General features: G+C 50.5%; 2 protein-coding genes across 19 annotated transcripts in view; one reads left to right on the forward strand and one right to left on the reverse strand.

Moving 5' to 3' along the window:
• Positions 1–6,386, forward strand: part of CUX2 (cut like homeobox 2) — a 285,094-nt gene extending 278,708 nt beyond the window's left edge. For 14 of the 16 annotated variants that reach the window (XM_038575085.1, XM_038575075.1, XM_038575074.1 and 11 more), the window contains one exon: positions 1,572–4,606. In XM_038575085.1, the coding sequence (XP_038431013.1) occupies positions 1,572–2,373 (802 nt within the window). In that variant the 3' untranslated portion in view covers positions 2,374–4,606. Of the gene's footprint in view, positions 1–1,571; positions 4,607–6,286 lie in introns of those variants that run through there. The other 2 variants (XM_038575088.1, XM_038575089.1) reach the window with 2 other exon arrangements.
• On the reverse strand, positions 2,709–19,512 carry PHETA1 (PH domain containing endocytic trafficking adaptor 1). 3 transcript variants are annotated; one of them, XR_005379160.1, is made up of 5 exons: positions 19,368–19,505; positions 17,609–17,691; positions 16,667–16,812; positions 7,951–8,903; positions 2,709–4,219 (listed from the first exon to the last, which is right to left on the reverse strand). XR_005379160.1 is itself a non-coding variant. In XM_038575091.1 (4 exons), exon 4 carries the CDS (start codon positions 14,801–14,803, stop codon positions 14,075–14,077), a length of 729 nt encoding a protein of 242 aa, XP_038431019.1. In that variant the 5' UTR covers positions 14,804–14,820; positions 16,667–16,812; positions 17,609–17,691; positions 19,368–19,446; the 3' UTR covers positions 12,179–14,074. The 3 variants fall into 3 exon arrangements, 2 of the variants coding, with proteins under 2 accessions (XP_038431019.1, XP_038431018.1); XM_038575091.1 differs by lacking the exons at positions 2,709–4,219; positions 7,951–8,903 and adding an exon at positions 12,179–14,820 and having other exon boundaries at positions 19,368–19,446; XM_038575090.1 differs by lacking the exons at positions 2,709–4,219; positions 7,951–8,903; positions 16,667–16,812 and adding an exon at positions 12,179–14,820 and having other exon boundaries at positions 19,368–19,512.
• Positions 19,513–25,265: the final 5,753 nt, after the last annotated feature.

A 25,265-nucleotide genomic window follows, 5' to 3' on the forward strand; every position in this document is an offset into this window, starting at 1 on the left:
CCTTTGTGTCTCTCTGAGTCTTGTCTCCTAAATCTATAGGAATGAGACTAATATCCTTTTCCTAAAGTTATTAGGAAAAATAAATGAAATAATCTGCAAAAGGCACTTGACCTGGTGCCTGACACATGAATAGCACCCATTATTATGATGTTTATGATTTATAATTGTTAATATTATATATCAATAGCATCCTTTATTATTAATATAAATGGGCAGAGGGCTACAGCACGTAACTGAGGAAGCCCTTTTGTTGTATGGCCTCAGACGAGTCATTTGACTTCTAGACTTCATTTGCTGTTAGGAAAATAATTAGTGGGGTTAGTCCCAATCCTGGCTTGTCCTGCTCTAAAATATGTGTGAGACTATGTTGCCCGCTGGCAATGATGCAGTTGAAGTGAAGAGAGAGTGACTACTGGGGTCTAGACTGAAATTTGGGCTTCCCAGGTTCTGCTCCCAGCTCTGCCTGTGCGTGCTCTGGTGACCTGAACAAGTCACGTTTCACACCTCAGTTTCCCCTTCTGGGCTGATGTCTAAGAGTCCCCACAGGAAAGAAGCAGAGAGTTGTTTCCACAAACTACATCTGAGTTTGACTTCAAGAAATGCTCTAGACTGGTCCTATCCAAAAGAAATATAATGCAATCCACATGTGATTTAAAATTTTCTAATAGGGCAGCCCCGGTGGCACAGCGGTTTAGCGCCGCCTGCAGCGCAGGGCATGATCCTGGAGACCCTGGATCAAGTCCCATGTCAGGCTCTCTGCATGGTGCCTGCTTCTCTCTCTGCCTGTGTCTCTGCCTCTCTCTCTGTGTGTGTGTCTCTATGAATAAATAAAGTCTTTTTAAAAAATAAAATAAAATAAAATTTTCTAATAGCCACGTTAAGAAAAAAAAAAAACAGAATTAGGGGCTCCTGGGTTGCCTTTAGCTCAGGTCATTATCCCAGGGTCCTGGGATTGAGTCCTACATCAGGCTTCCTGTGGGGGAGCCTGCTTCTCCCTCTGCCTATGTCTGTGTCTCATGAATGAATGAATAAAATCTTTTTAAAAATACATGAAATTAATTGTAATAATATATTTAGCCTAATGTAACCATTTCAGTGTGTGATCAATATAAAAACTTTATTAATGAGACTTTAATTTTTTTTTATTAAGCCTTCAAAATCCAGTGTGTATTTTAACCTGTACAGCACATCTCAATTCAGACTAGTCACATTTCAAGTGCTCAGGAGCCACATGTGGTCAGTGACTACTGTGCTGGACAGTGCAAGTCTAGGTCCTCAACTCTAGAATCCAACAATCCTGAGAGTTCGAGCCCTGACTCTGCTACTTATTGGCTGTGTGACTTGGAGCAAGTCACTCAACATCGCTGAGACTTGTTTCCTCCTGTGTGAAGTAGGAATAATGATAGAACCCACTAGTAGGGTTGTTGACAGGGCTTACTAAGATGCTGCATAGGAAGATGCCCCCAGGGAAGTGGGTGGGGTCAAAATGCCACTTGTTTGGATTGAGTCCTGGGTTTACCATGTCTCCCATCCAGCACCCCTTCCCCCACTCACCACCATCTCTGCCCCAGGTCCCGAATGCGCCGGGAGATGTTGGTGGAGGGGACCCAAGATGAACCAGACATTGACCCCAGCGGGGGTCCTGGCGTCTTGCCACCAGGCCACTCCCACCCAGACCCTACCCCACAGAGCCCCAATTCTGAGGCTGAGGACCAGAAGCCTACTGTGAAGGAACTGGAGCTTCAGGAAGGCTCCGAGGAGAGCATCACATCCCCAACCACCCAGGACAAGGCCCAGGTGAGGATCAAGCAGGAACATACTGAGGAGGATGCAGAAGAAGAAGCGGGCAACCAGCTCCAGGACTCAGGGGAGCCAGACAAAGGCCAAGGTTCCCCCAAAGAGGCACATCCTGACCGTCCGGGTAATGACCAACTCCCTAAAGTGGTCCCAGGGCTCCTCCTTCCAGGTGGGACCTCTCCAGACTGCCCCTCACTACAGCTCCCCCAGGAGAGTGAGGGCGGGGAGCGACTCCACCCAGACCCTCTAAGTTTTAAGTCTGTCTCAGAATCCTCGCGCTGTAGCCTGGAAGTGTCCCTGAACTCCCCCTCGGCTGCCTCCTCCCCAGGCCTCATGATGTCTGTGTCACCTGTCCCCTCCTCCTCAGCCCCCATCTCCCCGTCCCCACCCGGCGCCCCTCCTGCCAAAGTGCCGAGTGCCAGCCCCACCACCGACACAGCTGGGGCTTTGCACCCCAGTGCCAAGGTGAACTCCAACCTGCAGCGGCGACATGAGAAGATGGCCAACCTGAACAGCATCATCTACCGGCTGGAGAGGGCTGCCAACCGGGAGGAGGCCCTGGAGTGGGAGTTCTGAAGGCAGGGGCACGAGGGCAAGGGGCATACCAGGTGGCCAGCTCCCCCTCTCCCACTCACTCTCGCAAACAGACGGGGTGGGGGAAGGAAGGAACTCAACCATCAACATGCAGACAGCAGTGTTATGCAGTTTACGTTTTTTGTTGTAATCCTAGTTCTATGACGTTGTGAGTGAACAGGTGGGGCAAGTGCCACTGCCTCCTCTTTTTGGCACCCCCTACCCCACAGAGCACCCTCTTCTCCACCCTGGCCTCTCTGCAGGAGGCAGAAGCGATGTGGCACCACATTTTCACCTGGAAACTCCAAACTCTTTTAGAAAAATAAATATTTATAGACCTCTTTTAGATATTTTAATAAAGGATCCTTTGGAATTTATTCCCAGCCAATGCTGTTTTGATATTACAGAGAGTTATAAAATCAGGATGCTGTCACAACTGTTGCGAAGTATACACTGAAGTTGTGTCGTTCTTGCCACTAGATGAGATTAAAAGAAGACAATTGTTCAAAGCCATCACAAAACACTATAAGACTGACCAAAATTTAGATAACCCTTGAACTACAGTTTTTTTTTTTCCATATCTGTCTGTGAGACACAGCACATTGCTACTGCCCTTCCAGAAACCGTGCTGAAAAGAGAAAGTCCAAAAGACTCTAAATGAAAACCTCGATGCCGTTGAGGATGTGTTTCATTCTGGTGGTCTGTTTTGCAACCTTGATAACACAGAACGTCCCGTGCCATTGTAAATGTTGTAGAGATGTGGGCTGTAGCCGACCATCCTACCCGAGATGTGACATGGTACAAAACAAACTGCTTCCACTCCCTCTAGTCAGAAACCTGTGGGCCACGGACGTTGGACACACAGCCTGTCCATCTGTAGACAAGATGTGTTTCTGGATCTTCTGGGAAGCCAGGCAAGGGGTCAGGTGATTGGAGGGCAGCACTTGAGCCAGGGTGACCCCGATCCCCAACCTGAATCGTGGCCACCGCACAGGAAGTTTCCCCACTGGCTTTCCAGAGCAGGATTGCAGCCACCATCTTCCCCTCCCTATGTTTTAAGAAAATAACAGCTTTGGTCATCCCATGAGCACCTGGCACCAAAAAGTAGATTCCTCCAACTAGTGACCCCAACTACCCTTCTTGCCATCTCCTTTCTCAAGTTGACACAGGTGCTATTTCTGGAAGGCACCTGCAACTCCCAAGTCCACACAGAACAAAGAGAAAATGCTGAGTTCACCGCAGCAGGACCACTGTATCCCAGTCTCTAAATCTACCCTCCTGCCTTCCAACACACAACCTTTTGGGAAGCAAAGACTCAATCCCCCCAACTCAGAGAAGCCCTTCTTCTAGAATCTTCGTTGTCAGGGTTTCTGGTGGGAGAGTTCCCAGTTTGGACGGAACAGCCACCATGTTGGTTTTTGACTCTCTTTCCTGTTATTTCTTTTTCCTTTTTCAAACTCTCTGCGGGAAGGCTGAATTGGTGACTCCCCAGCTGAATCCGGAATGACAATGAAAATAGGGCCATAATCAGTGCCAATCCAGTGCCAGGGGGAGATGGCTGATGGGTTTCAAGGATGCAGCAAGCATTTTGAAACCAGGCCAGCAAAATCCAGTGACCAGAAGGGGACAGTTGAGAGCTGTTCCAGAAATCTCAACTCTCATGCACCCAGGCCAGGCTGCAGTCTCCACAATCCATGAAGAACAACACAAACCTTGCAGGAAAACATCCTTTTCCATACATCCAGGCTATGCATTGAAGAGTTTTCCACTGTATACATTTTTATCCAGATGAAGGTATTTTTATATTTTGACAATAGGAAACAGTGACCAATTTTCAGAGTAATCAAATCTGGAACAAATGAAACATCTTTTAGCCACCACCGCCCTATTGCAATTAAGACAACTGTGAGGGAATACACCACTTTCTACTGTTGAAACCCCCACAACACTGAAATCCAGGCTCACCCGCAGACTACAAATCTTAGAGGACTAAATCTGGCTTTTGTGTGACGGGATTTGATTAAGCACTTAGTATATAGTCTTTTGAACATGGAAATCCTGTTGTACTTAAAGCTAGCAGACCCATGAACAACTTTGTCAGGTTCACGTCCTGTAACGGTAAAAGCAAAACAAAAATCCACAAAATCATTTCTATGAGAGATTGATGAACTTTGTTTAAAATTTTAAAAAGAACACGTTCTGTAAACGCGTCGCTCAATACAGAATTGTATAATAATGTCTAGGTGTCCTGCTTGCTTTGTTCTGGAGCTGGGGATGTCAATTAGGGGTCCAATCTGGCCCTCAGAGATGTTTTACAAAACATTTTTTTGAAAACCTGGCTTTTAAATTAGTTTGCCACCATTAAAATATGGGGGCACATCACATAAAAATCGCAATTACCAGTTTCTCTTAAAAACTATAAGATCGGGGGGATCCCTGGGTGGCTCAGCGGTTTAACATCTGCCTTTGGCCCAGGGCATGATTCTGGAGTCCCAGGATCAAGTCCCACATCGGGCTTCCTGCATGGAGCCTGCTTCTCCCTCTGCCTGTGTCTCTGCCTCTCTCTCTCTCTCTCTCTCTATCTCTCTGGTCTCTCATGAATAAAGAAATAAAATCTTTTAAAAAATGAATAAAAAAAACACATAAGATCTGGCCACACTGGGCCCACGTTCCAATGTGACAGCAGCTCCCCCCTTGAGACAGGACACTTGGCTGTGATCACCCTCAGTCCTCACCTGTGCCACCTGCCTAGGTCCTATGACATCTGTTAGCAATTGTGCTGTGGGCTCCAGCAAAAGAAAATGGAAGGATTGGAATCCATTTTTTGGAATCCAGAGCAAGTTAAGCTCTGGGGCTGAGATCATGCCCTGCCCACACCTCAGTGGCGTGAGGAACAGGTGTCCTCAGCCTCCTGATAAGAAAATGCTGGGATACCTGGGTGGCGTGGAGGTTGGGCGTCTGCCTTCCACTCAGGGCGTGATCCTAGAGTTCTGGGATCGAGTCCTGCATTGAGCCTCCCTGCATGGAGCCTGCTTCTCCCTCTGCCTATGTCTCTGCCTCTCTCTGTGTGTCTCTAATGAATAAATAAATAAAATCTGGAAAAAAAGAAGAAGAAGAAAGGAAAATGCTAAGAGGGGCTTCCTAGTAACCAACAGAGCATTCATTGCCTCTTCCCATGCTGTTTAACCCAGGCCTTGGTTTTCCCCGTCTGAGAAATAGGGGTCTCACAGCAGCCAGCTCAGGTGAATGAGGAATCGTCATGCACATAAAATACGTAAGACAGTGTGTGGCACATCACGACTCTACATTACTTATTGTTATCATGAGCAGGGCTTGGGTTCTTCCAAGCTGTGATGGTGAGTCTGTGCTTCAAGCTGTTGGAGGGTTTTTTCCCTGACCAATAATGTCTGGAAAGTCCCTGGGGTGGCATTACTCATCCATGAGCCAAGGCCACATGCTATCCCAAGACAGACCTTTTCTCTCTGCCGGGAAACCTTCTGCATGTCCTTAAAGTGGGAATTAAGGAATTAATTAAATTCATTGGAATAACTAATTACTCCAAAGCCGGCAGGTTGGCCCCTTGGGGTGCCTGATTACTCCATCGGTGCAGGGAGGGGGACGTCCAGGAGGCCAAGGTCAAAATGGTCCCGTAGAGATCCTGAGCTAGCCCTTAGGGGTTCGCTCAGAGTTGGAGAGGAGAAGAAGGAGAGTCAAGAGCTTAAGGTGAGGGGCCAGAGCACCTGGTTTCAACCCTGGCTCCACTTGGAGCCATAGCACCTTGGGTAAAAGCCTGTACTGCTCTGTGCCGCCTCACTTTTCCAAGCTGTGTGAACGAGGTAGGGATGGCACCTTCCCTTAAGGCGGTTTTAAGGACTCAAATGAAGCAGAGCCAAGGACTGACCCTTTGGGCCCTCAGTTCACAGCTCTGGAAAAACAGAAGGCAGAAACCCCTGCGATATGGCTCCCTGGTGTAAGTGGGGCAGGAGTAGGGAAGCCACATCGAACACAGACAAGCCACCTGAGAACCTGCGGAAACAGGTGCCCCCAGCCTCCGGGAAATAAAGCTCCATCCTGGACCATCGTCTTTGTGTTGACATTGTCTGCAGTTGCTGCTCATCTGGAGTGGAAAATGCGGTAAAAACACAGAAATGTGGAATTCTGAACTAGGGAGCACAGGCGAGTGGGGAATGGTGAGACCAGAAAGGAACGAGAAGGCAGGGAAGAACTTGGAGGAGGGTGAGAGGTAGTAATTTTCAATCGGGGGAGAGCAGAGAGTTGAGTTGGGGGAAATTTGGTGACTGTCCAGGTAATAAGTATTTATTGAGTGCCTACATGTGCTCAGTGACTCAGTGGCAGGAACATGGGGAACCATGAGAGTATAAGTAGTGGAGTCCAGGAAGGCTTCCTGGAGGAAAGGACATTGCAGCTGACACCTGAAATACTGTAGGAGCTGGGGAGAAGCAGGGACAAGAACATGGGGAAACAGGTCCAAAGAAGGCTGGAATTTGAGGTGGGAGTGGAAGGAAGTAGAAGGATGAGGGTCAGATGCTGAAGCCCGTTGGGACATGGTGGGAAATAGGCTTTTCTCCTGAGGGTACTGGAAGCCATAGAGGGTGTGAGAGGGAGTTGCTATGGTCAAACTTGCACCTTAGGAGGTTAAGAGGTTCCATCTGCCTGGAGAGATGCAAGCCAGAGGGGAGCAGCAGGGCCCACCCCCACCGTAGGCCCTGACCTTCAGGCCTCGATGGTCCTTGCTTCCTACCCCTGCCCTCCTTTGGCTCCTAGTTAAGCTCCTGCATTGGGCCAGTAGCCCTACCTCCCATCACCTACTGGTGAGTGAAAAAAAACAGACCTCACCTGGCTGATTGGCCAGGGCTTGCCAGGGTGGCTATTCTCTCTTTTTTTTTTTTTTTTTTTTTTTAAGATTTTATTTATTTATTCATGAGAGACACAGAGAAAGAGAGAGGCAGAGAGAGAAGCAGCCTCCATGCAGGAAGCCCGTCGTGGGACCCGATCCCAGGATCACACCCTGGGCTGCAGGCGGCGCCAAACCGGTGCGCCACCGGGGCTGCCCCAGGGAGGCTATTCTTGAGATCATTCTAAAGGCCAGGCTCTCCATAGCTAAGGGCACAGGGTGTATGTTGCTCTAGGATCTGGTCTGCCCTTGCAGGCACCCTGGAGGCTGAAGTCACTCCTGTAAACTCAAGAGCAGTAGGGATGGAGCAGGGACACCACCTTGAGTGACCTTAGTCAAGGTGACTCCTCACCCCCAAGTCCATTTCCCCATCTGCCACAATGAAGGGGTAAGTCTTGGTCTCATGACCTTCTCCAGCCCTCCAGGGTGTAGTTGTTAAAAGCACTGGCTTTGGACTTGGCCTGGCCTGGGTTTGACTCTCCACTATCAGGCAATCTAGAGTCCTTACATGAGATTCAGTTTCCTTACCTGTAAAATGGACAAGATCATAATAGTATCTACCTGTGTTGTTGTCTCCTAACACCTAACAAATAACGCCAAAACCTAGTGGTTTATTTATTTATTTATTTTTTTTAACCTAGTGGTTTAAAAGGGTAAACATTTACCTCTCAATCTCTTGGGCCAGGAATTTGGGAGTGGTGTAACTGGGTGGTTCTGGCTCCTGGATCCCTCACGAGGGTTACCATTGAGCCGCCAGCTGGGCTGCAGTCTTCTGAAGGCTGTTCTGGGTCTGGAAAATCTGCCTCCAAAATGGTGCACTCCCATGAGACTGTTGAGCTGGTACTGGCTTGTTGGCTGAGGGTTTCAGTTCCTCTGGAAGGGCTGCTCCAGCATCCCCACAACAGGGCAGCCAACAGTGAGCAAGGCAGAGGCTGCGCGGTCTTCTGGGACCCAGATTTGGAAGCCTCACTGTCACTCCCACAGTATTTTCTTGGCCACGCAGTTCTGCGTGATTCAGGGTGGGAGGGGATAGCCCAAAGGCAGGGACACCAGGAGGCAAGGATCATCAGGGGCCCTCATGGGGGCTGGCTACCACACTGCCTTAGAAGTCTCTTTGAAGATTAAATGAGCATTTCCTAAGCTGTGGCCGTAAAATCCCTGTTACCTACTGACCCAGACTTCCGGGAGCCAGAACCCAGGAATCTGCATTTTTAAGCCACACCTCCGCCCCTCTCCAAGTGACCAGACATCATAGGTGTCAGTAAATGGGAGGCAGTCCTAATTTCATTTTGTTTTGTTGGCCCCAGTGGGTGGGCCAGGCCCCCCAGAAGGATGCTGGTGGAACAGAAGAGCACAGGCACGCAGAACAAACATTCCCTGGGTGTCTTGGCATAGTCGGGAACGGCTGGGTTGAGAGAAATTTTGATTCACTTAAAGATGTGTGGACAGTTCATTGGGAAGATCCAGAGGTGATCCGTGAAATCCAAAGGCAGGAGGGTTCAGCCGGACATTGGGGCACCAGTCTCTCTCACAGGCAGCCCTCACACCTGAGTCTGCTCCTTCCAAATCCAACTTCTCGGGACACTGCCTGGCTCAGCTTGTGTCTGAGGACCAACACCTGCCAGGCAACCAGTCAGGAGGGAAGAATCCAGTGAGCTCAGAGGGGAGGGGAGGCAGTGATTGGCGTCTCAGTGCTAAGCCCTGGGGGATGCACCTGAGGCGGACCTGGTACCCACAAGGAGGAGCAATTTTAGAAATTGGGACAAGGAGCAGAAACTTTTCCATAACCAAGTTTGTGTAAGGTCAGGTAAGGTATCTGGGGAGGAGTTGGGGGGTGTGGATAGTTGAGACAAAAGAGCCCCACTTAGAACATAGAAGGTGCAGTGCTATTCTTTCAGTATTTTTTTTTTTTCGCTCCCAAGAGATGGAAGTCTTCCAAGGAAAGGATGTCCCAGGGAATACCATCCAGCACTAACCTTCTCCCCACTGAGCTGACAAGAGCTCTACATTTGGTACCCTAGGGCCATGCTCCTTAGAGGGAACAGCTACAAATCACTTGAACTTACCCGTTAGGAAGCCTCTGGCTGCAAATAACAAAAACATCCCTCTCAAAGTTTTATTTTTCTTAAGATTTTATTTACTTATTCATGAGAGACACAAAGAGAGACAGGGACATAGACAAAGGGAGGAGAAGCAGGCTCCCTGTAGGAGCCCAATGTGGGACTTGATCCCAGAACTCCGGGATCATGCCCTGGGCCTAAAGCAGACGCTCAACTGCTGAGCCACCGAGGCGTCCCCCTCTCTAAGCTCTAAACAAAGACATTTATTACTTCAAATAACAAGATATCCTTAGATTCATCAGCTCAAGGATATCTTTAAGTGTGTGCAAAACCCAGCAGGGCATATTTTCCTTAGCGCAGCCTACTTCATGATCACAAAATGGCTGCTACAGCTCTAGGCATCAGACATAACTTACCACCAGAGAACAATGAAGAGCTCCTCATTGTGTCTCTTTTTATTTATTTTTTATTTTTTTAAAGATTTTATTTATTTATTCATGAGAGACACAGAGAGAGAGGCAGAGACACAGGCAGAGGGAGAAGCAGGCTCCATGCAGGGAGCCCGATGTGGGACTCAATCCCGGGTCTCCAGGATCACACCCTGGACTGAAGGCGGCGCTAAACCACTGAGCCACCCAGGCTGCCCTGTGTCTCTTTTTAGAATCAAGAAGAAGACCCTTATACTCACATCTCTTTGGCTGAAATTCAGCCACCCAGCCATTCTTTAGGAGCTAAAGTTTAGCTGATCCCTGAAAGTCAAATGGGAGCAGCACAACTAACCATTTAGGGGAGATGGATGTGGGCAACCATGGGCACAGCCCATAGTTTCTGGCCTGGTGGCCCTCCTTGAGGTTCTCACCCCTACCCCAAGTTGCTTCTCAGAATATCCCTCTGAATATATACGATATCCCCCAAAGAGTGTTTGGGTAAGGACAACTTCCCCTACTTTGTCATGCTTCTGGGATGTTTTAGTCATTGTTAGACACGTGCCCCTAACATCCCCCTTCAGTCAAAAGGAAACACTGACATATTATTAGCAGGTAGGTGCACAGCACTTGGGTACTGACCAACTTGTCTCCCCTCCCCCTTTCAGATGTTGCAAGGAAACAGTCCAACCCTAAAAAGCCTGGCAGGCGACAGCACCCTTCGTGACCCTCCCTCTTGAGGCTGTCTCCCCTGCTACTTCCCCCATCCTATACCCCAGACCCTGCGGAGGTTGTGGTCACAAATACCACAGGGAGCACCCTGATTCAGTCCGTGTGGGGAACCACTTCCCCAGCTCCCATGTCAGCAATGGTCCCAGGAGGGGTAGGAGTCATTACTCAGCACACACTGGCTGCTCACAGCAGCATGATTCCCTGACCTTGGTATTTTTCATTTCTTATTCTTGAACTTGATTCTGCGGACTGAGGACTGTAGGTTGCTCCTCCTAAACCACCTTATCCTGAATGTGCACAATTTTTCCAGACTGGCAAGGGAGACATGTGACTCAAGTTCTGAATCTACGTTAGGAGGAACTCGGGCCTAGTCCATCATGTTGGGTGACCTTGGGCCAGCCCCTTCCCATCTGCGAATCCCCCATTAGCCCAGCAAACAGGCTCCATGAGTCTAAGATACACAGCATGAGCATCACCACCATCCACCCTGTGCTCATGGCAGACATCGCTAAACAGTTATCGGTTCTTTCCCTCTGAACCAGCACTAATGCTAGAATGCTCCTCACTCCAGGGCCCCAGGCAGCCACCATAAACTGATCTGTGAAAAGAGGCAGGTTAAACTCTTCTGTTTGCTATCGCCGACATTCCTCCCGTCAGGCCTTCAGCCCACAGTTAACTTTTAAATCCTCACTTTCCACAGGATGCCTGGGTGGCTCAGTGGTTGAGCATCTGCCTTTGGCTCAGGGTGTGATCCCAGGGTCCTGGGATCAAGTCCCACATCGGCTTCCCTACAGGGAGCCTGCTTCTCCCTCTGCCTGTGTCTCTGCCTCTCTCATGAATAAATAAAATTTTTTTTTAAGATTTTATTTATTTAAAAAAATTAAAAATAAAAAATTAAAAAAATTAAAAAATTAAAAAAAAATTTAAAAAAAAATAATTTAAAAAAAAAGATTTTATTTATTTATTCGTGACAGAGAGAGAGAGAGAGAGAGAGAGAGAGAGAGAGGCAGAGACACAGGCAGAGGGAGAAGTAGGCTCCACGCGGGGAGCCCGACGTGGGACTCGATCCTGGGTCTCTAGGATCAGGCCCTGGGCCGAAGGCAGTGCTAAACCACTGAGCCACCGGGGCTGCCCCGAATAAAACCTTTAAAAAAAGCAATCAGGGACACCTGGGTGACTTATCGGTTTGGCGCCTGCCTTCGGCCCAGGGCATGATCCTGGAGACCCAGGATCGAGTCCCACGTCGGGCTCCCCGCGTGGAGCCTACTTCTCCCTCTGCCTGTGTCTCTGCCTTTCTCTCTGTGTCTCTGATGAATAAATGGGTAAAATCTTTAAAATAAAAAATCAATCAATCAATCCTCACTTTCCCCCTGCCTCCTCTCACTTCTGAAAAGGAACTTTGCAACTCCATACCCTCCTCCCCCTTATCCTTCTGGAAGGCTCTGCCCTTCTTCCATAGGATTCTAGAGGCTCAGCTGTGTGAACTTAGATTTCTTAACATGAATCTCATTCCCTCGTCTGTAAAATGGAGCTGGCATCTGCCATGAGGTTGAGATGTGGTTGGCAGAGCATCAACCATGGGCACCCAATACACCAGTCACTTCTCCTGTAGGGCCTGCCCTGCTAGACAAATCCATGAAGGATTCTGATGGAGGAAGAAATGACACAATCAGTCATAACTTGATAAATCTTTTATTTTCACCTTTATATTTCCCTCCCAGGCTGCCTGATGTCTCTGTCCCCACCCAACTCTGGAGGCAGCCTGACCCCATCTTGTGCTTTTTATCGGGGGGGTGGGTGGAGAAGGGGGGCCAGGAGTAGGCACTGTACCTTTATAGAGCTTGTAAACCTGCACCAGAATAGGGGCCAAACCCTCATCCCACCAGCTGGGTCTGGCCAGGAGATGGGCTCTGGGCAGCTCCTAACCTCCCTGGAGACCCGGAGCCTATGGACAAGAGCAGCCATCCCCACCCCCTCCACTGAGGACCTGGAAAGGAGGGGGATGGGAAGCGTACAAAGACTCCCAGAGGCACCTGTCAGGAGAATAGGACTTGCTGGGGAGAAGGTGGAGAACCAGGTGAGATTCTTGAGGTGCCTTTGGCTCCTGGCCTTCTCCTTGGGGGCAGTTCCAACTGCCCCCAAAACCTTCAGCCAAGCCCTCCCACCAGCTAACAAGAAACAAAAGCAGTGAAAACACCAAGCTCTGTTGCTAGCGGGGATAAAATACCCTAAGTATTAAAAATTAAATTAAAACTGAAGCCCCAGTCAACTGAGCCAGCAGTGAGCTGGTGATTGTAGACACAGACACCCCCCATTCTTCCCCAAGCTCCAGGGCCTCCAAAAACAGCAGGAAGGGGCCTCAGGGCCAAGTCTGACTGTCACCGAGAGGGACCCTCTGGGGAAATACAGTTTGGGGCGTACGTGTCCTCAGGTGATCCCCAGTGTGGGGCACTGAGGACTGTAAACATAACCCAGCTTGTGGGCCAGGGGTGCCCCAGCCCCACCCCCGAGATTCTCCCTGGATGAAGAATGGCCACTGTGGTAAGTACAGTAAAACAGCAGGCGATCTCGAAGCAAAATAAGACCTGGTCTCCCCATCAGAGCATCAGGAGCAGAGGTGGGCTGAGACAGTGACAGAGTGAGAGGGTTCCAGAAGCCAAACACACAGCTTGGCAGCTGTTTCTCTGTAGTACCAGATCAGCACCCAGACCCTTTCTGGGTGGTGAGTCGCTCACGGCCACCCATCCCTGGGGAGCCTGCTGGAAAGTCAGCTCAGGCCACGGCTGCCCAGCTCAGGACTGGACAAGATCAGGCCGGCTCCTGAGAGGCTCCACCCTAGGCTGGGGCAGAAGACCTGCTCCAGGAGGAGGAGGCTAAATATGTGGCGGTTAGAGAGTGTCAGGAGGGCACGTGAGAACCCCCAAAGGGACAAAGACATGGCCCAAACTGGAGGGCCACTGCTGCACCGCCTCAAGGCCTGGCTGAGGCCCAGGGCAAAGTCCTGCCTCAGCCCCACTCCAAGCCAAGAGCCCAGGCAATCTCACCACACCGGTCAGGCATTAAAATCTGCGCCCGTGCCACTTTCTGCACCTGCTTCTGGCGCCAGGCAGGACACCTGGAGCCAGGCCCTGGAGCAAAAGGAGGTCAAACCCGGGTGTGGTGTGACAGGGCCAAGGCTTCTCTCTGACCAGGTCCAGGTCCAGTCCAGGCCGCCAGGACCGGGGCTCCCCCAGCACTGCCTTTTAGGTCACAGAGTCTCACGAGGTCCCGGTCACCCCAGCAGGGCCTATTACCAGCAACAGGCCTTTGCCAGGTGACTCTGGCGGGGCCTGGGGCGGGAGTGCCCTGGACACCAGGCCTCGGGCAAACGGAGCCCCTGGGTGCTCCTTAGGATCAGGCATGCGGCCCCCTGCGGATCCCACAGTCCTGAAGCACCCCTCGGCACCCGGCATCGTCCCTTGAGCAGGGTTCCTCAGGACCGGGCCCCCCTGGCCTCCCAGGGCAGGGCCTGTCAGCACGAGGCCTGGGGCTGAGGTCCGTCCAAAAGCAGGAGCTCTCCGCCCGCGGGGACCTCAGGGCTGGGCCCGGCTCCTGAGCCACCGGCTCCTGAGCGCCCTCACCTCCTGCCCGTACTGCTGGTGGAGCCGGACAAAGGAGGCGGCGTGCAGAGGCCCGTTCGGTTCCGAGACCCGCCGCCGGGGGGGCAGGGGCGGCGGGGGGCCGGGCCTGGGGCGGGAGGCAGCGCCCGCGGGGCCGGGGCCGGGGGCGGGGCCGGGCGCGGGGCCGGGGGCGGGGCCGGGGGCGGGGCCGGGCGCGGGGGGCTCCGCGCTCCACACGGCGCAGGCGCAGCCGTTCTCCTTGGGCGCGAGCGCGGGGGCCCGGCGCGGCGGCGGCGCACAGTCCCCGGCCCGCACGGCCGCCAGCTGCTGCTCCAGCTCGCGCACCACGAGCCGCAGGTAGTCGAAGCTGGCCCGCGACAGCGCCTTCACCCAGCCCTCCATGGCAGCCTGGTTCTCGGCGGCCAGCACGTAGGTGCGCGCCCGGGCCCCCGCGAAGCGCACGGCGAAGGCGAACTCCTCGGCGGCCTCGACCAGCTCCACCGTGCAGCCCTCCAGGATGATGACGCCCACAGGCTCGCGGCTGGCCCGGTCCTCGAAGTAGAAGAGCATGTTGCCGCGCAGCACGAACCAGCGGCGGTGGTAGGCCGCGTGCCGGCCGCCTTTCTTGTACAGGAAGCCCGAGTTGTCCACTGGGGTGTCGCAGGTGGCGTAGAAGGCCAGGCTGCGCTCGTTCAGCTTCATGGCCGCGCCGCCGGGGCCTGTCCCCCACCCCGACCAGGACAGCGGTGACTCACTCGGCCGCCGCCACCGGGCGCCCCCGCCCCCCGAGCCTCGCCGTAACCTCCCTGCCACCCTCGGCCACCACAGCCCTCAACGCTCCTCTCGCACAGGTAGGGAAACTGAGGCTCCCGGAGCAGAAGCTCACACAGCCCTTCAGGGTCAGCCGGGGCCCCGACCCAGGTCTCACTGGCCCCAGGAGCCTCCCCGGAGTAAGGCCGAGCGTGACCACTGCGTGCCGAGCATTTTCTATATATTAACTCATTTAACCTCGCAGCAGACCTCAACTGGCAGGGCCTAGCACCACCCCATTTGACAGATGGGGTAACAAAGGACAGAGAGGCTAGTCCCTGGCAGAAGGTCACAAAGCAAGTCGGGCAGAACTGAAATTCAAACCCAGGCCTCATTTCAGGCATGGATGCCTTCATCATCCCCAGAAACCAGACCAGCTCTCTTTTTGTGGTCCCTCCCAGGTCCCAGCTCTGCTTTTATAACTCAGCTTTGATTTGCCTATCCATGAAATGGGGATGTGAACAGAACTTATTTTGGAAGGCTGTGGGGACTTCATTGGTCAAACATTCATTAAGCACCTACACGTACTAAGTACTGTTCCAGGCAGTGGGAATACAGCAGTAAACAAGACAGAGAGGGTCGCTGGCCTTGTGGTGCTGACGTGCTAGTGGCAGGTGAAGGGGGCAAACAATTAACAAACAGATAAAATATATCTGCCAGGTGGTCTGCAGTGCTGTAGAAGATATAATACAGGGAAGGGGCCGGGGGTATTAGGGACAAAAGGAGTGTTTGATTTTAATGGGAGTCAGGAAAGGGTGTACTACTGAGAAAGTAACATCTGCGCAGAGACCTGAAGGAGGTGAGGGAGGGAGCTCCAGGCACATACCAGAGGGGACAGCAAGTGCAAGGCCCTGAGATAGGAACCTGCTGCCCTGCTTGAGGACCAACCAGGAGGTTGGTGAGGCCGGAGCAGAGGGGGAAGGGAAAGAGAAGAAAAGACTGTTATGAAGTGACCCAGATAAAAGGCCCAGGGTTTGGCCCACACTTATAGGAAGGGGGTGGGGACAGCATCAGGTGCTCACTTAAAGCAGAGCAATCTAACTCTATACACTTGGCCCAGTGATTTTTATCTACCTTCCCCCAAGGAGAACGTGATGGGGGCAACATTGGCCAAACTAACTGGGAGGTGGAACATGGACCCCCAACTTAGCCATACCTCCCTTTAGAGTTCTTCATGGCCACTTTGTTCAGGCTTTACAGCCCCACTCTGCATAGGACAGTAGCTATATTTTTAAGAGGCAAAGGATGTAAAGTCCTTGGATTGCAGAAGGTACTCAATTAATGCTCATTCCCCAGCCAGGTGGTGCCTTCCACAGGGCCTGGAGGAATGACATATGGCTGGTGACTCTCCTGAGAGCATCTGCCAAGCCAGGCATCCTGACCCAGAGCAGAGGGGAACAACTGCTCCCTACTGAATCTACCTCATCTAACTTGCCTGAGCAGTCAAGGAAGGCTTCCTGGAAGAGGCAACATGAGCTACGATTTGGTAGCTGAAATCAGCCTGTCTTGACCTAGCAGTGGGGCCAACGTCAGAGAGAAGGCTCAGGGCTGAAGGCTCAGGGTGGTGGGTGTTTAATCCCTGCTCTGCCTACCTGAACTGAGTGACTTCAGACATAGGCTGCCCTGCTCTGAGCCTCAGTTTCTCTGTCTGCAAAACAGGACTCATGAGTTCCTACACCCCAACAACTGTATGTGGACCCTGGCTCCATTTCTCACAGGAACCACCCACCCTACTTGGCCCCATCTCCCTCCTACCTCTCAGGCCACTGCTTGCCTCCCTGCCCTCTGCCCAGTCTGCTGTCGGCTTGCTCTTCTCTGGGTTCAAATGTCAGCTCTGTGTAGTGTCCAGGTTGTGTGACCCCGGGCAAGATTTAAGCTTCTCTGGGCCTCTGTTTCCACATCTGTAAAATGGGATCATAACAGCACCTATGTCAGGGTGTTGTGATGATGACACAGTGACTCTATAGAAGGTGCTGAGCATCGTGCCAGGCACACGGTATACACTCAGCAGTGGTAGTATTGATACTCTTCTCGGCCTTGCCAGATGCTCCCCTCAGCACTCTCTCAGCAAATGGCTCTGCCTTCTCCCCCCGCACCCCCCCTCACTCATCAAGCCCAGCTGATTCCTCCATCACCACCTCTTCCAAATCAGTGGCCTAATATCTCTGCCGTCTACCACCTCCCCATCCTAGGTCCCTATCGTTGCTCGCCTAGACAGCTGCAGTAGCCTCCTCAGACTCTCCCTGCCTCCCTCTTTGCCCCTTCCCTGTCCCTGAAGAGCCAAGCTCCCTCCTTGGCCCCTCCCCTGGCCCCACTACAATCCATTCCCCTCAGAGGGATCCTGTTAAGATAAGTCCAACCATACCCCTCCTCTACTATGAACCCTTCCATGACTCCCTACTTGTTCCAGCATTTAGTCTTCCCCACGGCCTCCAAGTGCCCTTCCCCTGTCTCTTTCCCCCTTGCTCATTCAGCTCCAGCCACCCTGGCCTCCTTGCTGTTCCTCAAACACACACACACCAGCCTTTGCCCTGGCTGTTCTGCCTGCCTGGAATGCCCTTCTTTCTTCACATCGCTGACTTCTCATCCTTCAGTTTCAGCTTAACCATCACCTCCTCAGGGAAGCAGTCCCTGACCACCCTGTATGCAAGAGATCCCCCACCCCAATCATTTTCCTACACCCCGATCTGAAATTACCTGGGTCATCTTTGCCTACTCTACAAGGGCAGGGTATTTTTGCCTGAATTCCAGGGCCTGGCATGTAGTTGGTGCTCAAATACCTGTAGAATGAATCAGAGAGTTATCTTCTGAAATCTCTCAACAGCCCCGTAAGAAGGGATCTATTCATAAACCAGCATTCACAGACTGGAAAATGGAGACAGAGAGGTTAAGTAACTTGCCCAAAGGCACAATGTTGTACCCAGAGTCACATGCTCCAGGCAACCAGCACAAAGGGGCTGGTCTTGGGGTCTCCACCCCATTAAGGCCCAATGAAGAGCAATTTCCCTCATGCTCAGCAGCCCTCTTCCCCTACTGCCCAAATGGGGCCAGCTTAGCCCAAGTCACCATCCAGCACAACCCACTCTGCCCATGGCCCTTGCCTCCTCCCATCCAGCAAAAAAGGGGAGGGTAGGAAGCAGCAGGGGTGCGGGCTCCCGCCTCTGGGAGGGCCTGGTCACCCATTTATCTCCTCACACTCATGCTGTTTTCCAAGAAGTTCAGAGTCCACTGTGGGTACTGCTGTTGATTCAACAGCCTTTGACCAGGCAGGAAGCCGGAGGGAGCCTGGTCTCCCTCCAGTCCCAGGGCCAGGTTCTGCCCTCCACCTTAAGATTGTCACTTCACCTTTCCCAGCCTGTTTCCTCATCTGTCAGGTGGGCTGTGGAGTGGGTTCAGTGAGGAAAACCCACTGGCATATTATGGGAAAGGCACCAAAATCACTGCCACTGTGAGTCGGGGCGAGCCTCCTCTATAAAATGAGAATATTAATATCCGTTCCTCTGGGGCACCTGGGTGGCTCAGGCATCTGCCTTCAGCTCAGGTCATGATCCCAGGGTCCTGGATGGAGTCCTGCATGGGGCTCCCTGCCCCACGGGAAGCCTGCTTCTCCTTCTCCCTCTGCCTACCATTCCCCCTGCTTGTTCGTTCTCCCTCTCCCTCTCTCAAATAAATAAAATCTTTTAAAAAAATAAATAAGATAAGTAACAAATATCTATCCCTCTAGGAAGGGTTGAATAAATCCATTCTGCAAAATGTTTAGCAGGCAGTGAGCATTCAGGAAAGCAGCTGTCCAAAAGGCAAATAATTAGCTCAACCAGGTCTGACTGGTCAATTAGCTCAAGGTCTCCAGAGACACAGCTGGCCAGGAACCCAGGACTGGAGAAACTGAGGCACGGCATTTTGGCATTCAATTCAAGAAGCCAGACCGCAGGTGCTGAGACAATCCAGCTGCCACAGGTGTCCCCTAACAGTGGTCACCGGGGGCGGAGGGGGGTGGAGAATAGGGTGTGGCAGGTACAGGCGGAAAAACGTGCTGAGAACTCCCAGAGCGCCTCTGCAGCAGGGGCCATAGGGACTGCGGGACCCTCGCCCCAGGCAGAGGCTGGTTCCCCAGGTCTGGCACTGCTCCTAGCTGCCCTCCGCCCCTTTTTTGTGTCTGGCGTTTTCCTTAAAGGGCAGCCAGAGCCCCGGATGAGGTGCTCCACGGCAGAACGCAGGAGCCGGAGTTCGCGGGCGGCGGAGGTCCCTCGAGGGGGGCGTCGTGGGCCGAGCTCGGCCTGCAGCCGAGATCCCTAGCGCGTAAAGGACCAGTAGCGTGCGGTCGCAGACGAGCAGCTGTCTCCAGCAGAGGTCCCACAGCCCGGGACCCCGAGGCCCACGACGGCCCGAGCCCGGGCTCGCGTCTCCTAGCAGAGCCGCCCGCAGATTTCCCCCAAGCCCGCCAGGCCAGCCTTACCTCTCCGTGCAGCCTAGGGAGGCGCGGCGCCCGGGGCGGCCCGGCCATGGCCCGGCACCCACTAGGCGGCGGCGGCGGCGGAGTCGCTTTGTCTCCGGGGCGGCCCGGCCGGCGCAGCCGCGGGAGAGCTCAGCTCGGACGGAAGGAGGCGGGGGCAGCCGGACGGTCCACGACCCGCGGGCGGGCCCCTTTAACCCTCCCCAACCCACCCGCGCCGGGCCCGCCCCCGCGCTCGGCCCGCCCCCGGATTGGCCAGCCCCGACTCGGCACGCCCCCTGGGATCGACACGCCCCCGTTGGCCCGTCCCCGAAACCACTCTTAAAGGGACCGCGTCTAATTCCCCAATCCCCAGTGCCTTACTTAACCCAGGCAAGAGGCCTAGAGCCCGGAGACCCAACGCGCTACCAGTCGCTGCAGCCTTAGGCCTGGAGTGGGAAATGGGAAATCCTCCCTGACTAGCATTGCCAGATTTAGCAAATTTAACTCCTAGCTAAATCTGAAAAACAACTCTGCTGAAAATGTGTACTTTATTGGGAAAAAAATGAATGCAGCACATTGGGGGCGTTTTTGACAAAGTCAGTAGAGGACTGTATTATATGCACAGGGTGCCTGGCAACCCTACCCGCTGTCCCAGTGAAGAGCGAAAGTCCTGGAACTGGGGAGGTGTGGGTTCAGGTCCAACTGAGTCATTTGATCCCTGCAGGCCTTTGAGAAGTCACTTCTCTAGACCTCTGTTTCCTCACCTGGAAGATACAGTCATTGTAAATAACGTTCATGGCACACAGTAGGTGCTTTCAGCAAACAGGAACAGCTATTCTTCTTGCTCCACCCAAAATAACAGGGTTCTAACTCCCTGGACCTTTATTTATTTCCTGCTCTTGCTGCCACCCTCCAGAACTAGTCATCGTCCAGTCCTGGCCTGAAGATGAGAGGAACATGTAGATGTATTCATTCTACAGCCTCTTACTAAGCACCGGCTGTGTGCCAGTCACTGTTCCTGAATCAGTCAACAACTGGGTTCTGGAAGTGATTTCTGCTAGGAAGACAACCAGCCATGGCAATCGGGCAGAAAGAATGGGAGTGAGATTTTAGACAAGGTGGTCAGAAACAGTCTCTCTGAGAAGAAACCTGAATGAAGTGAGAGAGAGAGAGAGCTGTGTAGATATCCCAGAGAAGCTTGTCCCAGGCAGAGGAAACAGCAAGTGCAAAGGCCCTGAAATAGGACCATCCCAAGCATGTTTGAATAACAGGGAACAGGCCCAATGGAGCTGCAGCCAAGTGGGCAAGTGGAAGAATAGTAGGAAATGAGGTCAGAGAGTATTGGTAAAGCCAGGTTGTTTGGGGCCTTGTGGATCATAAGAAAGATTTCACCTTTACCGTTAGAAGAATGGGGAGCCATGAGAGGGTTTTGAGAAAATGAGAGGAACACCGTCTATCTTAGGTTCAACATGGTCTCTGGCTGCTATGAGGAGGTTGGACTATAGAGAGAAGAGTAGAAGCAGGAGACCAGGGAGGATGCTCTTATAGTAATCTAAGCAAGTGATGGTGGTGCCTAAGCCAAAAGCAAAGCAGAAGCCATGGGGGTGGAGAGGAGTGGTTGTATTCTAGAGCATGTCTGATAGTGAAGCAAGCACAGAGGAGAGTAGGGCCAAGACCCACAACATGGAGACAGATACCTAGTGGTATCTAATAGTGGCTGAGCCCCTGAATCTGCCTATACCTGATGCTAACATAATTCTTCAACCAAGAGAGGCTAGCTGGAATTTCCACAAATGTAGACACCAGATAAGGAAAATGCCAAGCACAAAAGCTTCTGGGTCTGATGTGGGGAAAATCTCCCCAGAGATCTATGAACCTTGACTCTCAGAACCCCTCATACTGCATTTGAGGTTTGGCATGGGTGAAAGAGGCAGAAATCAGAAAGCGTCCTGACATCCTTTAAAAAAAATTCCTTATTATTTATTTTAATTTTAATTGAGGTGAAATTCACATAACAAGAAATTAATCATTTTATTTATTTTTTTTGAATTTGGATATTCATATTGTGTTTAAGCAATCAACTATTTTTTTAAAATATTTTATTTATTTATTCATGAGAGAGAGAGAGAGAGAGAGGCAGAGACACAGGCAGAGGGAGAAGCAGGCTCCATTCAGGGAGCCTGACATGGGACCCGATCCCGGGTCTCCAGGATCGCGCGCTGCCCTGAAGGCGGCGCTAAACTACTGAGCCATCGGAACTGTCCTATTTATTTTTTAAATGTTTATTTTTTGAGTAATCTCTACACCCAATGTGGGGCTTGAACTCACAACCCAAGATCGAGAGTTGCATGCTCCACCAACTGAGCCAGCTAGGCACCCCCAAAATTAACCATTTTAAAGTAAACATAACATATAGCATGGTGACTGGTTGATAACACGGTTTGTCTAATTTAAAGAAAGTAGAAATTGCTCTTCCCCCTGAGCGGCCTGAGGTAAACTCTGAAAATGGTTCCCTACTCGCTGGACCCAGAAAACCCTACAAAATCATGCGAGTTGAGAGGTTCAAATCTTCATGTTCACTTTAAGAACATGCATGAAACTGCCCAGGCCATCAAGGGTATGCATGTCCGAAAAGCCACCAAGTACCTGAAAGATGTCACTTTGCAGAAGCAGTGTGTGCCATTCTGTTGCTACAATCGTGGAGTTGGTAGGTGTGCGCAGGCCAAACAGTGGGGCTGGACACAGGGTCGGTGCCCTAAGAAGAGTGCTGAATTTTTACTGCACATGCTTAAAAATGCAGAGAGTGGGATCCCTGGGTGGCGCAGCGGTTTGGCGCCTGCCTTTGGCCCAGGGCGCGATCCTGGAGACCCGGGATCGAATCCCACATCGGGCCCCCTGTGCATGGAGCCTGCTTCTCCCTCTGCCTATGTCTCTGCCTCTCTCTATTTCTCTCTCTGTGACTATCATAAATAAATAAAAATTTAAAAAAAAATGCAGAGAGTAATACTGAACTTAAGGGTTTAAATGTAGATTCTCAGGAATCCCTGGGTGGCTCAGCGGTTTAGCGCCTGCCTTTGGCCCAGGGCGTGATCCTGGAGTCCCGGAATTGAGTCCCACATCAGGCTCCCTGCATGGAGCCTGCTTCTCCCTCTGCCTGTGTCTCTGCCTCTGCCTCTCTCTCTCTGTGTCTTTCATGAATAAATAAATAAATACAATTTTAAAAAAAATAATAATAAATGTAGATTCTCTGGCCATTGAGCACATCCAGGTGAACAAAGCCCTCAAGATATGACGTAGAATTTAGAGGGCTCATGGCCGGATTAACCCACACATGAGCTCTTCCTGCCACATCGAGATGATTCTTACTGAAAAAGAGCAGATTGTTCCTAAACCAGAAGAGGAGGTTGCACAAAAGAAAAAGATATCCCAGAAGAAACTGAAGAAAAAAACTTATGGCCCAGGAGTAAATTCCGCATAGAATAAACGCAAATAAAAATAAAATAAATAAATAAATAAATAAATAGATAGATAGATAGATAGATAGATAGATAGATAGATAGTTAGAGTAGAACTTAAATGCTCCCACCAAAAAAAAAAAAAAAAAGAAAGAAAGAAAGAAACACTAAAACACATTAATGAATGTGTTAACCAAGGGAGCGGAATCTTCACAATACTTATATATGTATAAAATCATCACGATGTATGTTTTAAATATATTTTCTTTGTCAATTATACCTCGATAAAGCTGAAAAGAAAGAAAGAAAAGAAAAAAGATACAGCTCCCAACTTTAAAAAGTCACCAGTACAGGGGCCCCTGGGTGGCTCAGTCAGTTAAGCGCCCAGCTCTTGGTTTTGGCTCAGGTCATGATCTCGCTTGTTGTGGGATTGAACCCCACTTCAGTCTTTCTCCCTCTGCCCTTCCCTGGTTGCGCACACGCGCTCTCTCTAAAATAATTTTTTTTAAAGTCATAAGCACAAAAGAAATAATTCAGTGACATTTAGTACATTCATGATGTATAATCACCAACACTATCTAGTTTCAGAACATTCCTGTGACTCCAAAGTAAAATCCCATATCCATTAGCAAGCACCCCCCATCCTCCCCTCCTCCCAGCCCCTGGCAACCACCAATCTACTTTCTTTTATTCCATGGAAATATAGTTGACACCTAATGTTACATTAGTTTCAGGTGTACAACATAGTGATTTGAGAACTCTATACTGCTCTGTTCACCACAAGCATAGCCACCATCTATCACTGTGCAACACTATTACAGTATTATTGACTGTATTCCCTATGCTGTCCTTTCCATCCCTGTCCTTTCCATCCATTCCATAACTAGAAGCCTGTACCTTCCACTGTCTTTCCCCATTTTCCCCATATCCACTCTCCTTCTCACTGGCAACCACCAGTCTGTTCTCTGTATTTGTGGGTGTTTCTGGTCTTTGTTGTTGTTTGTTCCTTTGCTTTGTTTTTTAGATTCCACATATAAGTGAAATTATGTGATATTCATCTTTCTCTGACTTATTTCACTTAGCACTATACCCTCTAGGTCCATCCATGTTGCTGCAAATGGCAAGATTTCATTCTTTTTTATGACTAATATTCCATTGTGTATGTACAGCACATCTTTTTAAGTTTGTTTATTTATTTATTTATTTATTTATTTATTTATTTATTTATTTATGAGAGAGAGAGAGAGGCAGAGACACAAGCAGAGGGAGAAGCAGGCTCCATGCAGGGAGCCTGACATGGGACTTGATCCCGGGTCTCCAGGATCAGGCCCTGGGCTAAAGGCGGCACTAAACCACTGAGCCACCCGGGCTGCCCAGCACATCTTTATCCATTCATCTATGGGGACACTTGAGTTGCTTCCATACATTAGCTATTATAAGTAATCCTGCAATAAATACAGGGTTGCATATATCTTTTCAAATTAGTGTTTTTGTTTTCTTTGGGTAAATGCCCAGCAGTGGGATTACTGGATCATAAGGTATTTCTATTTTTAAGTTTTTGAGGCATCTCCACACTATTTTCCACAATGGTTGCACCAATTTACCTCTCCACCATCAGCAGGGTTCCTTTTTCTCCACATCCTCACCAACATGTGTTATTTCTTGTTTTGTTTTGTTTTTTAATTCTAGCTATTCTTATGGGTGTGAGGTGTTACCTCATTGTGGTTTTAATTTGTATTTCCCTGATGATGATGGGTGATGTTGAGCATCTTTTCATGTGTCTATTGACGATCTGCATGTCTTCTTTGGGAAAATGTCTACTTATGTCTTCTGCCTATTTTAATTGGGTTACTTGTTTTTGGGGTGTTGGGCTGCAGGAGTTCTTTATATATTTTGGATATTAACCCCTTATTGGATATATCATTTGCGAATATCTTCTCCTATTCAGTAGGTTGCCTCTACTTTCTGTTGCTATGGATTTGTCTATTCTATATATTTCATAGAAGTGGGATCATAGTATGTGGCCTTTGGTGCCTGGCTTCTTTCACTTGGAGCAGTGCTTTCAATGTCCATCTACTTTACAGCGTTTATCATTACTTTATTTCTCTATGGCTGATTCGTATTTCTTTTTTTTTTTAAGTAGGTATTCTTTTTTTTTTTTTCTTTAAGATTTTTTTTTTTAATTTATTCAGAGAGAGAGGCAGAGACACAGGCAGAAGGAGAAACAGGCTCCATGCAGGAAGCCTGACACGGCACTCGATCCCGGGTCCCCAGGATGACACCCCGGGCTGCAGGCGGCGCTAAACCACTGTGCCACCAGGGCTGCCCTGATTCATATTTCACTGTACAGTTACGCTACATTTGGTTTATCTTTTCATCCACTAAGGAATATCCTGTCATTCCCACCTTTGGCTGCTATGAATAGCTGAGCATCTTTGTGGCTCGGACCTGCAGAGGGCTGGAG

This window comes from Canis lupus, chromosome 26 (genome assembly GCF_011100685.1).
Source record: "Canis lupus familiaris isolate Mischka breed German Shepherd chromosome 26, alternate assembly UU_Cfam_GSD_1.0, whole genome shotgun sequence".
Taxonomy (NCBI): domain Eukaryota; kingdom Metazoa; phylum Chordata; class Mammalia; order Carnivora; family Canidae; genus Canis; species Canis lupus.